The 13,786-nt window shown below is 41.0% G+C and overlaps 1 protein-coding gene across 12 annotated transcripts in view; it reads right to left on the bottom strand.

Annotated features, from left to right (window-relative positions):
• The window catches only part of DNAH14 (dynein axonemal heavy chain 14), a 342,249-nt gene that overhangs the window by 307,221 nt on the left and 21,242 nt on the right, over nt 1-13,786 (bottom strand). For all 12 annotated transcript variants that reach the window (XM_073899845.1, XM_073899844.1, XM_073899854.1 and 9 more), the window contains one exon: nt 5,362-5,505. In XM_073899845.1, the coding sequence (XP_073755946.1) occupies nt 5,362-5,505 (144 nt within the window). The remainder of the gene's footprint in view (nt 1-5,361; nt 5,506-13,786) is intronic.

The raw sequence follows: 13,786 nt of genomic DNA, 5'->3' as shown, positions 1-13,786 counted from the left end.
AGAAAGATATTTCAAAAGACCTAATTCCACAGCTACACAGGTAGCTGGCACGAGAAGACTCTCGAACAGGAGCCAGTTAGAAGGCTTTTCTTAAGAAAAGCCTAAGATGGGGCGGAAGCAGTAGGATCAGGAAAGAAGTGATGACCATGCAAGGTAGAAATATTCTCCCTAAAGATTCTCATGCAAGAGACCCCTCCCTCCCTCCTAGCCTCCCTCCCTCCTTCCTGCCTTTCTTCCTTCCAAGTAGGCTCCACACCCAGCTTGGAGCCCAGGGCGGGACTTGAACTCACAACCCTGAGATCGAGACCTGAGCTGAGATCAAGAGTTGGGACGCTTTACTGAGTGAGCCGCCTAGGTGCCCCTGAGACCTTCTTTCTTGATCTCTTAGCAGCTAATGAGTTATCTCCTTCTTGAAACATTCCCTTTTCTTGGCTTTTATTCACCATGCTCTACAGTTTGTCCTCTTAGCCCTTCTGCTTTTCTTGATAAAACAAATCACGGGAAGAGAACAACCCAGAAACCCTGCTGGCAAAACCAGCAATGCTATGAAGTTGTTCAAGATTTCTGGTTCTCTAGAAATCATAAACACCAACTGATCAAAACAGCTTCTTAACTCAGGACTAAATAGGACAGGAACTGTAGTATAAAACTACGTCAGGACCAGGATATGGTCCTACACAACCCTAAGAGTAAAGTCTTCTTCTAACCTTGGGCCCTAGGCACCTCACCTCTCTCACCCTAGTCTGGACCCTCAGTTGCTTAAACAGGAGAGAAGTTTAAAATACATAATTGAGAAGAAAGCTAGTTAGTATTAGGTATAGAAGAGAGAAGGGGAGGGGCTGACACTAGCGTAAGGGACAGCACAAGGTGTTTACGTCCAGCTGAGCGGTAAGCCACACATACTAGGCTGTAACAACGCACACCTATCAAAATCACCTTCCTATGCTGACAGTTTAGGAAAACAGATCGGCAAAACCAATTAGAGACCAGAGATAGGACCACTTACACAAGACAATCTAGTAAGTGAAAAAAGGTTATTTCAAATCATTAACTTCATAAATCATAATGGGAAAGTGGTTAGACATTTAGAAAACTGTGCAGTTATATGCAAGCATAAATTATAGAAGGATTATAGAAGTAAATGTGGAAAAGGAAATTACAGATATATTAGAAGAAAATATATGTTCCTGAAAAAAGAATCAAAGCATGTTAAAAAAAATAATAATAAATTTGACTTCTTCAAACTTGGCAATTTATACAGCAGAAAAGCCACCGTAATTATCAAGTTAGAATAAAATGTTTATAACCTACATAAGAAGCCAGGGATTAATATATCAAATATTTAAGGAGTTCTTCCCAATAAGAAATAAACATTTTGATAGAATGGTGAATGATTTACTGGAAAAGACAAATGGCCAGTAAACATACCAAAAAATATTCAACCCCATTAGTAATCAGAAAATAATAAATTAAAATTACAATGAAACGAAAAAGCCATTCTCACCCACCAGACTTGCAAAAAATTAAGTTAGAAAATATCAACTGCTGGGCGCCTGGGTGGCTCAGATGGTTAAGCGTCTGCCTTTGGCTCAGGTCATGATCCCAGAGTCCTGGGATCGAGTCCCGCATCGGGCTCCCTGCTCCTTGGGAGCCTGCTTCTCCCTCTGCCTCTCTCTCTCTCTCTCTCTCTCTCTGTGTCTCTCATGAATAAATAAATAAAATCTTAAAAAATAAAAGAAAATATCAACTGCTGACCACGGTATTCCTCTTATGCAATATTGCAAAAGCATAAATTAACACATCCATTCTTGGTGGCGACCGGCAGATTTAATGAAATGATAGAGACCACTGGAGAATGGAAGCGATTTAGGACAAATTTAAAATAATGATTTTTCGGAATAAGTAGTAAACTTAAAGAAAATATGTATCCTCCAAAATGCTGGGGGGAAATTTTTCTAAAAAGCCAGATTAATTCAGAAAATCATAGATAGGGATGCCTGGGTGGCTCAGTCGTTTAAGCGTCTGCCTTCAGCTCAGGTCGTGATCCCAGGGTCGTGAGGTCAGTCCTTGCTCAGCGGGGAGCCTGCTTCTCCCTCTGCCTCTGCTGCTCCCCCCGTTTGTGTTCTCTCTGACAAATAAATAAATCTTAAAAAAAAGAAAGAAAGAAAGAAAATCACAGATATTTACTAAAATGAGACAATCCATTATACACCTAGCATGGCAGGGTGAAACACTGTCCTAGCATGCTGGGTGTATGGTATGATCCAAGATGGCTATTCTTCATATCAGAACTATGAGGAGACTAGCTTGTATTCCACTTTCACAGTGAGTCAAGAATACAAGTACCAGAAGTAAGGTCAGGAAATTGTAACTTTCAAGAGGAAAAAACCATGGGGAAAAAAAGAGAGAGGGAGAAAGGCGTAACACAACCGTTCTGTTATAGACACAATAAAACCTCATCAGTGAGCGCCGGGCTGAGCTTCCAGTGCCCTCACCTTCTAATCTTATAGCCTCGAAGAAGCACGATCACTGGACAGAACCTTCAACAGGAGTAACAGTGAAGACAGTGCTTAATGAAGAGTTCGGCATTTAAGGGTAAAATCACATATCTTTAGAATGAAAATAAAACCGTTCATTTAAGAAGTTTAAGACAGGCCCTTGGGTGGCTCAGGTGGTTAAGCATCTGACTAGTGATTTCAGCTCAGGTCATGATCTCAGGGTCATGAGATCGAGCCCACATCAGGTTCTGCACTGGGCATGGAGTCTGTGTGGGATTCTCTCTTCCTCTCTCAAAAAAAAAAAAAAAAAAGGTTTAAAACAGAACTTCTGCTGCCTTGGAGTTTAGAATATAAGTAATGATATTATTCCACCATGTGAATGTGTCCTCATAATGAAAGATAACATACAGAAACTGTCAAATGAGCCATACTGCTAGTAAGTACTGTGTTAACTCCAAGGAGAGGATCACTGCAGACGAGGGACCTCACTGAGAGCTTTACAGAAGTCTCATAAAAATGGATCTTGACATAAGGCTTGAGAGGGGCAAAAAGAGAAAAGAGGACATTCTAGACAAAAACTCAGCTTAAAAGAGAGAGTAAATTCCAAAAGCACACAACAACATGAGTGATCTCAAAAGGACAGGTTACAAAAGGACACAATAAAACATCATGTATGTGCACATTTTAAAGCTTTTACTGAAGTATAACATACACACAGAAAAGTACACATGTCATTCATAGACATACAGCTTGATGCATTTTCAGACATTAATATACCCTGGAACCAGCACTGGAACAATCAAGAAAAATAGCATCACTAGGCCTCCTGAAGTCTGCCTTGAAACCCTGCCCAGTTCCTATTCCCACTTCAGCCCATGCCCACAGAAGTCACCACTATCCTGCTTTCTAAGAGTACAGGCCAATTTTTCCTAGTGTTTACTTTCTATAAGTAGAATCACACCACATATATTCTTCTCTATCTAGCTTATTCTGGTCAATACAGTGTGTGCACTTCTGTATACACAAAATAATGCCGTATGTTTTATGGATGCATTAGGTATCTATTGATGTGTTAGCAACTGTCCTAAAATGTAGAGGTTTAAAACAAGTATTTATTATCTCACCGTTTCTATGGGTCAGGAGTTCAGTTTCCCATGAGGCTGCAAGCAAAATGCTGAAGGCTTTCCTGGGGCTGGAGGACCCCTTCCCCGGTCAGCTCCCTCACGTGGCGATGCGCAGGAGGTCTAACTCTTTCTCCAGTGGACCTCTCTGCAGGGCCTTTTGTAAGGCGGCCCCCAGAGAGCGTGCAGGAGACAGGATCTCTATGTCTGTCCTGACTTAGTCCTGGAGGGCACAGAGCATCACTCCACCATGTTCTACTCTGTACAACTGTAAACTGTCACGTCCACTGTATTATTGGTTAGAACTGAGTCACTAAATCAGGCCTTCATTTAAAGGGACAGGAGCAAGGCTTCGGGACTTTAGAAGGAAAGAGTGTCAAAACCTATGTGACAAATTTTTAAACTCCTGCAATGGACAAATATAAATGTAGCATCCATGAAAAGGACAGTTACCCATGTGAGTGTGACCGTCAGCTGGCCCAACTGGAACTGAGGACAGCAGCGGAAAGGGGAGGGCCTTGAGCTACTTGTTTACGACTTTACTTCCATACTTGCTTTCTACTGCCGTATAACAAATTACCGCAGACTGGGGGTTTATTGACCCTCCAATTTCCAGGGGTTGGGTATCTAGCAAATTTTAGCTGGTCCTCTGCTCAGGGTCTCACAGGGCTGACATGAATGTGTTGGCTGACGAGGCCCTCACCTGGAAACAGGGCTAGGGAAAGAACTGCCTCCAAGCTCCCCTGGGTTGTTGGCAGAAGTCATTTCTCAGGGGCTGCATGCCTGGGTAACAGTTGACCAGGCATTACTGTCGGCCACGAGAGTCTGCTTTGGGGTCCTTGCCCCAGGGCCCTCTCCACAGCATGGCAGTCTGCCCCTTCAAAGGCAGCAGCGTGGCATCTACTACTGCTCTGGTCTCTTTTAAAGCCTCATCAGATTAGGGCAGGCTCACCCACGAAAATCTCCTTTTACATTCCTATTGCATCTCAAAAATGCCACATAGACTGACCTAGTCCTAGGAGCAAAGCTCCATCAAAGCACAGCTGCTGTCTGCACTTGCTGGGAGGGGAGTAGACAAGGCATGCAGGTTTTGTGCCATTGGAGGCATTTATAATAGTGAAGATCTTTTTTAAAAACATGAAGCCTATTTAGGTTTCAATAGCTTTATGACTAATCGGCCTCGGACCACAGTGTATCAGTGAAACACAGAAAAGTTTCCCTTTTCCTGTCAAACTTAAGATATTAATACAAATAAGAATTTCAGGTATAGAGAAAGTACAAACTGGAAAACATGAGTGAGGAAAATCAATTTAAATGAATTATTTATTTGGGAATTTAAACTCTGTGTCAGACAAAGACACAGAGTTATATATGGTATAGATATAATATATCTATATTATATATAGATATAATGTGGTATCGTATCATTAAATATAATGATACCACAAAGTTTTACTAAAAGGATAAAACAAAGCCATACAACTGTATTTACAATTCTATAACCATAACCTTCAGAGATTGTTCCTACCTAAGAACATAGTCAGGGTACAGACTCTGCCAATTTTTCAGTCTACAGATATTGTAGATTTTCAAAAAGATTTTTAAAAACTAACAGTTCTTTAAGCAACCAAACACATAAAATTCAGTAAGACTGTTTCTTCTAGTCAAATACATAAAACCACAAAGTTATCTGAAAAAAATGTCATGTCTTCTGAACAGGCTGGGTTGGTGATACTACGCACCTGTTGTATCATATGACACAAGCCTTTTTTTCTTAACCTTTGGACAAGTGTGAGTTTGATCCTTTTTTCTCTTTGATTTCTCTTTCTTCTTAGGAGAATTCGGTTTTGAAGGATCTTGCTGAGTTCCAATTTTTTGGAAGTAATCTGAAAAGAAAAGCATTATTAACTGAGTAACCAGCAAGAGCTATAAATAATGCCATGGCAATTCCACATGCCAGGCCATACGGTGGATCAGGATACAATTTCAGTTTTTAAGAGCGCAGGCTGAGAGTCAGACCGCCTGTATTCCAAGCAGTTAGAAGCTTTGCCGCTCAGTGCTGTGATTTACTTTGTAAGTAACCCACCAGCCTTTCTTTACCCTGCTGTGAAACGAGGACTGTTACAGTGAGAACCTCATGGAGTGTTACAAGGATGTTTAAAGCATGCAGTAGGGGACGCCTGGTGACTCAGTTGGTTAAGGGTCTGCCTTCGGCTCAGGTCACGATCTCAGGGTCCTGGGATCGAGCCCCGCATCAGGCTCCCTGCTCATCGGGGAGTCTGCTTCTCCCTCTCCCTCCGCCCCCTGCTCGTGCTCTCTCTCTCTCTCTCAAACGAATAAAATCTTTTTTTAAAAAAGCACACAGTAAGCGCTTACAAAGATAAATATTTTTATCATAATAAATCTTTAAAATGTGAAAAACATAACAAAACTTTTTATTACTATAGTTTGATAACTGAGGTCAGAAAAAATGCTTAGAAATGCAGAAAAGTCACATACAGCCTATTTCTCAGATTCCTTCTATGACTTACCTGATTGGTGGATTCTCAGCATGAAGAATGGAGAAATTATTGAAAATGCAGTTTTTCAAAAGCAAATAATTTAACACTTTCTCATTGATTTAAGGAAGATTTATGTAGCATACAGCACTGAGCTATAATTAAGTAGGGGGTAAGACACAATAATTACAAACAAAACAAGTACAGGCAAAACAGCCAGTAAGTTCTATTTCAGCCAAGCATCATAACTGAGAGGAGACACAGAGGGGAGGAGAGAGAGAACATGTCCCTATTTGTATAATCAGAGGCCACATGCCCATCTTGCTCCATGGAATCAAACAGTGAATGACGGTACGGTTTCTACTTGCGGGTGTGGGATGGAGAAAGGTGAGAAAACGAAGTCTCGTTCAGGAGACCGCACGACAAAACACGGGCTCTGGTGGAAAGTATGTGAGAGAACCGTGCAAACCTTCCTTTCTCCCTGACGGCTACTCCAAGAGCTTCTCCCGCTCACTCCCATGCCTGAATGGGAGCCCGGTGACTTCCCAGACCTCACCCACATGCAGGCCCCTCAGGCAGGCGTTGTTGATAAGCCAGCACCATAAATGCCTCGAGATCCGAAAGTGGGCTTGTTTCCCTCCCTGTTCCCGTTCACCACTTCCAAATCCTTACAACTTGCCCTCTCAAAAAAAACCCCAAAAACACCACTCCCCCAGAGCGCATGCCTTCCCACAACCTCAGACCCTTCCAGGCTTCACCGGCTTCCGCCCCCAGCATGGCCGCTCAGTGACTGGAGCCCTGGCTCAGGGAGGGCCTACTGTCCCGGGATTAAACCCCCATCATTCTGGTGGCTGACACCACACCCCGCCCCACTCTCTAAACACCCTCTCCTATTTAGTCCGCGTCAGCCAACCTCTCCCAGCCTGCTCGGAACTCCCGACGTCACCACTTTTCTCGACCTCATCGGCACCTCCAGTTCATAACCCCATGGCTTACCACCCATCATCCCTCTGCGGCTTTTCATCTTGCTCTTGACCCCGCTGAAATTACGTTATCTTTCAACAACACTCTTGCCAGTAGCCTCAATGCTCACCCTTGACCTCATCTCCAAGGCAGAAGAGCGGCCCTGGAAGAAGCCAACTCTATGTTCAGTGTGCCTATGTCTGCACAGCTCTGTGCTGTTACACGAAGGCCCAAACACGAGTGGACTGGAAACTTCCGAAACCCACATTAATGAATAACAAATGGCCCCTGAACACTCACCTGAAATCCTACTGTTGGCCTGGCTCACTTGCCCATCTGGCTTTGCAGCGGCTAGCTCAGATGCCCCTCAAAGCCCTGCACCTTCACCTTCCAATCGCTCTCCTTCAACGGATCTCCGTGCCTACTTCCCAGGGCACACAGATGCACCAGATGGGAATTCCTTCAACGTGCCTGTGCTAAGTAAGCCAACGAACCCACCCCGGCACCGTCCTTTCCTCCTGCCCCTCTGACTTCACAGGGGAGCTGTTTCTCCTCCCATCCAAACCAATCCTTTCCGCCCTTTCGTTGGACCCCATCCCCTCAAGTCTGCATTATTAACTATTCTCCTTTGCAGATCGAGCTCCCACCATAAAGCTCGAGCTGCCACCAAGCTTCACCTATTCCAAGACCACATTTCCCTCTAGTTGGTGAGCTCTATGTCACCTTTCTTCACAGTCAAACTTCTCAAAAGAGTTGCATGTATTCACTATTCTATTTTTTCATCTACTCCTACTTCTTAATCTATTCTAGTTGAGTTTCGGACCTCCACTTAAATAGCACTCAAGTGACCATATCCTTCATGTCAGTAAATTCAATGGGCATTTTCAGTCCTCATTTGACTATTATTACTTTCTACTGCTCCTTCCTTTTTTAAAATTGAGACATAATAAATAACATTGTATTGGTTTCAGGTGTACAACATAATGATCTGATATTTGTACATACTGCAAAATGATCATCACAATGAGTCTAGCTAACATTCATCACATAGTTGCAATTTTTTTCTTGTGATAACTTTTAAGATTTATTCTTAGCAACTTCCAAATTTACAACATGCTATTATTTTTTTTAAGATTTTATTTATTTATTTGCCAGAGAGAGAGATAGAGAGAGAGAGAAAGACAGCGCACAAGCAGGGGGAACAGCAGGCAGGGGAGAAGCAGCCTCCCCGTCGAGCAGAGAGCCTGATGCGGGGCTTGATCCCAGGACTCTGGGATCATGACCTGAGCCAAAGGCAGACACTTAAAGACTGAGCCACCCAGAAGCCCCTACAACACGTTATTATTAACAACGGTCACCATGCTGTACATCGCGTCCCCATTATTTATTTATAACTGAAAGTTTGTACATTTAACCACCTTCCCTCATTTTACCCACTCCCAACCCCTGCCTCTGGCAACCACCAACCTGTTCTCTGTATTCCTGAGTTTGGTTGTTGTTGTTTTACATTTCACATATAAGTGAAATCGTACTGTATTTGTCTTTTGATGACTTACTTCACTTGGCATAATGCTGTCAAGTCCATCTATGTTGTCACAAATGGCAAGATTTCATTTTCTTATGGCTGAATAATATTCCATCCTATATACATATTGCAGTTTCTTTATCCATCAATAGTACTATTTCTATGTCTTGTAAATAATGTTGCAAAGAATGTGGGGTTGTAAAAGAAATAAATTTCTTTTAAACAAATATGAAGAAATGCAATTATGGGATCATAACGGTAGTCCTATTTTTAGTTTCTTGAGGAACCTCCATACTGTTTTCCACAGTGGCTGCAGCAACTTACATTCCCACCAACGGTGCATGAGGGTTCCCTATTCTCTACATTGTCCCCAACACTAGCTATCTCTTGTCTTCTGATACTAGCCATCCTAACAGGTGTGAGGTTATAATTCATTGTGGTTTTGATTTACATTCCCCTGATAATTACCTGTTGGCTGTCCGCATGTCTTTGGAAAAATGTCTATTCAGGTCCTCTGCCCATTTTTAATTGGAGTTTGGTTTTTATGGCTATTGAGTTGTAGGAGTTCTTTATATATGTTAGATATGACCCCCTTATTGGACACATAATTTGCAAATATCTTCTTCCATTTCATAGTCTTTTCATTTTGTTGGTGTTGTCCTTCACTGTGCAGAAGACTTTTGGTTTGATATAGTCCCACGTGTTTATATTTGCTTTTGTCACCTTTGCTTTTAGTGTCAATCCAAAAACAGATCACTGCCAAGACCAATATCCAGGATGTTTCCACATATGTTTTCTCCTAGGAACTTCATGCTTTTAATGCACTGCTGAATTTGGTTTGCCTAATATTTTGTTGACAATTTTTGCATGTTCATCAGGATATTGGTCTGTCATTTTCTTTTCCTGTGCCATCTTTGGTTTTTATATCAGGGTAATACTGACCTTGAAAACTGAGTGTGAAAGTATTCTCTTATTTTTTGGAAGAATTTGAGAAGGATTGGTATTAAATCTTCCTTGAATGTTTGGCAGAATTCACCAGTGAACCCAACTGGTCCTGTACTTGTTTGCTGGGAGGTTTTGATTACCAATTCAAATTCTTAATACTAATTGTTCTGTTCAACTTTTCTATTTCTTCATGATTCAGTCTTGGTAGGTTGTAGGTTTCTACGAATTTATGCATTTATGCTGGGTTATCCAATCTGTTGGTGCATAATTGTTCATAGTATCTCTTTGATCCAGTGGTATCCACTATACCAACTCCTCTTTCATTTCTTGTTTTATTTATTTGAGTTTTTTTGTGTATGTAATTCTTGCTACAGGTCTGTCAACTTTATCTTTCCAATGAACCATCTCTTAGTGACATTGATCTTTTCTATTGTCTTTTTAGTCTCTATTACATTTACTTTTGCTCTGATCTCTATTATTTCTTTCCTTCTACTAACCTTGGCTTTGTTTGTTCTTTCTCTACTCCCTCAATTGAGATTTTTCTCATTTATCAAAGTAGGCCTGTGATGCTATGAACTTCCCTCTTCTAACTGCTTTGTTACATCCTGTAAGTTCTGGTATGCTGTATCTCCATTTTCATTTGTCTCAGGCATTTTTTTAAATTTCTCCCTTGAAGGGCGCCTGGGTGGCTCAGTCGGTTGAGCGTCTGCCTTCAGCTCAGGTCATGATCTCAGGATCCTGGGATCGAGCCCCACATCAGGCTCCCTGCCTCCGCAGGAAGCCTGCTTCTCCCTCTCCCACTCCCCCTAGCTTGTGTTCCCTCTCTTGCTGGGTCTCTCTCTCTAATAAATAAATAAAATCTTTAAATAAATAAATAAATAAATAAATAAATAAATAAATAAATAAAGTTCTCCCTTGACTTTTTCCTCTGGCCCTTGGTTGTTTTTTTTTTAATTTTATTATGTTATGTTAATCACCCTATATTACATCATTAGTTTTTGATTAGTGTTCCATGATTCATTGTTTGCATATAACACCCAGTGCTCCATTCAGTAATGCCCTCTTTAATACCCATCACCAGGCTAACCCATCCCTTACACACTTCCCCTCTAGAACCCTCAGTTTGTTTCTGAGTCCATCGTCTCTCATGGTTCATCTCCTCCTCAGAATTCCTCCACTTCATTTTTCCCTTCCTATTTTTTTTTAACATATAATGTATTATTTGTTTCAGATGTACAGGTCTGTGATTCAATAGTCTTACACAATTCACAGCTCTCACCATAGCACATACCCTCCCCAGTGTCTATCACCCAGCCACCCCATCCCTTCCACCCCCCACCACTCCAGGAACCCTCAGTTTGTTTCCTGAGATTAAGAATTCCTCATATCAGTGAGATATGATACCTGTCTTTCTCTGATTGACTTATTTCGCTCAGCATAATACCTTCCAGTTCCATCAACGTTGTTGTAAATAGCAAGACTTCATTCCTTTTGATGGCTGCATAATATTCCATTATATATATATAACACATCTTCTTTATCCATTCATCTGTCAATGGACATCTTTGCTATTTGCACAGTTTGGCTATTGTGGACATTGCTGCTATAAACATCGGGGTGCACGTACCCCTTCGGATCCCTACATTTGTATCTTTGGGGTAAATAGCCAGTAGTGCAACTGCTGGGTCATATGGTAGCTCTATTGTCAACTTTTTGAGGAACCTCCATACTGTTTTCCAGAGTGGCTACACCAGCTCGCATTCCCACCAACAGTGTAGGGGGGTTCCCCTTTCTCCACATCCCTGCCAACATCTCGTTTCCTGACTTGTTAATTTTAGCCATGCTGACAGATGTGAGGTGGTATCTCATTGAGGTTTTGATTTGGATTTCCCTGATGCCAAGCAATGCTGAGCACTTTTTCATATGTCTGTTGGCCATTTGGATGTCTTCTTTGGAAAAATGTCTGTTCATGTCTTCTGCCCATTTCTTGATCGGATCATTTGTTCTCTGGGTGTTGAGTTTGATAAGTTCTTTATAGATTTTGGATACTAGCCCTTTATCTGATATGTCATTTGCAAATATCTTCTCCCATTCTGTCAGTTCTTCTGGTTTTGTTGACTATTTCTTTTGCTGTGCAAAAGCTTTTTATCTTGATGAAGTCCCAATAGTTCATTTTTGCCCTTGCTTCCCGTGCCTTTGGTGATATCTCTAGGAAGAAGTTGCTGCGGCTGAGGTCGAAGAGGTTGCTGCCTGTGTACTCCTTTAGGATTTTGATGGAATTCTGTCTCACATTGAGGTCTTTCATCCATTTTGAGTCTATTTTTGTGTGTGGTGTAAGGAAATGGTCCGGGTTCATTCTTCCGCATGTGGCTGTCCAATTTTCCCAACACCATTTGTTGAAGAGACTGTTTTTCATTGAACATTCTTTCCTGCTTTGTCGAAGATTAGCTGACCATAGAGTTAAGGGTCCATTTCTGGGCTCTCTATTTTGTTCCATTGGTCTATGTGTCTGTTTTTGTGCCAGTACCATACTGTCTTGATGATGACAGCTTTGTAATAGAGCTTGAAGTCCGGAATTGTGATACCACCAGCTTTGCTTTTCTTTTTCAACATTCTTCTGGCTATTCAGGGTCTTTTCTGGTTCCATACAAATTTTAGGATTTGTTCCATTTCTTTGAAAAAAGTGGATGGTATTTTGATAGGGATTGCATTAAATGTGTAGATTGCTCTAGGTAGCATTGACATCTTCACAAAATTTGTCTTTCCAATCCATGAGCATGGAATGTTTTTCCATTTCTTTGAATCTTCCTCAATTTCTTTTTTATATATTTTATAGTATTTTATAGGTTTTTTATAGTATTTTATAGTTTATAATTTTTATAGTATTTTTATAGTATTTTATAATTTTCGAGTACAGATTCTTTGCCTCTTTGGTTAGATTTATTCCTAGGTATCTTATGGTTTTGGGTGCAATTGTAAATGGGATTGACTCCTTAATTTCTCTTTCTTCTGTCTTGTTGTTGGTGTATAGGAATGCCACTGATATCTGTGCATTGATTTTATATCCTGCCACTTGATTGAATTCCTGTATGAGTTCTAGCAGTTTTGGGGTGGAGTCTTGGGTCTTCCACATAAAGTATCATATCATCTGCAAACAGTGAGAGTTTGACTTCTTTGCCGATTTGGATGTCTTTGATTTCTTTTTGTTGTCTGATTGCTGTGGCTAGGACTTCCAATACTATGTTGAATAGCAGTGGTGATAGTGGACAACCCTGCCGCATTCCTAACCTTAGGGGGAAAGCTCTCAGTTTTTCTCCATTGAGAATGATAATCACTGTGGGTTTTTCAGAGATGGCTTTTATGATATTGAAGTATGTGCCCTCTATCCCTATACTCTGAAGAGTTGTGATCAAGAAAGGATGCTGTACTTTGTCAAATGCTTTTTCTGCATCTATTGAGAGGATCTTATGGTTCTTATTCTTTCTTTTATTAATGTATTGTTTCACATTGATTGATTTGCAGATGTTGAACCAACCTTGCAGCCCAGGAATAAATCCCACTTGGTCGTGGTGAGTAATCCTTTTAATATACTGTTGGATCCTACTGGCTAGTATTTAGGTGAGAATTTTTGCATCCATGTTCATCAGGGATATTGGGCTGTAATTCTCCTTTTTGATGGGGTCTTTGTCTGGTTTTGGGATCAAGGTAATGGTGGCCTCATAAAACAAGTTTGGAAGTTTTCCTTCCATTTCTATTTTTTGGAACAGTTTCAGAAGAATAGGTATTAATTCTTCCTTAAATGTTTGGTAGAATTCCCCTGGGAAGCCATCTGGCCCTGGGCTCTTGTTTGTTGGGAGATTTTTGATGACTGCTTCAATTTCCTTAGTGGTTATAGGTCTGTTCAGGTTTTCTATTTCTTCCTGGTTCAGTTTTGGTAGTTGATACATCTCTAGGAATGCATCCATTTCTTCCAGGTTATCTAACTTTCTGGCATAAAGTTGCTCATAATATGTTCTTATAATTGTTTGTATTTCTTTGCTGTTGGTTGTGATCTCTCCTCTTTCACTCATGATTTTATTTATTTGGTCATTTCTCTTTTCTTTTTGGTAAGTCTGGCGAGGGGTTTATCAATCTTGTTAATTCTTTCAAGGAAAAAGCTTCTAGGTTCGTTGATCTGTTCTACTGTTCTTTTGGTTTCTATTTCATTGATTTCTGCTCTGATCTTTATTATTTCTC

Source organism: Callorhinus ursinus, unplaced genomic scaffold (assembly GCF_003265705.2).
Source record: "Callorhinus ursinus isolate GAN/ISIS: 27379988/994484 unplaced genomic scaffold, GSC_fseal_2.0 scaffold13, whole genome shotgun sequence".
Taxonomy (NCBI): domain Eukaryota; kingdom Metazoa; phylum Chordata; class Mammalia; order Carnivora; family Otariidae; genus Callorhinus; species Callorhinus ursinus.
The sequence above is the reverse complement of the archived record's forward strand: the minus strand, read 5'-3'. Positions and strand labels throughout refer to the sequence as shown.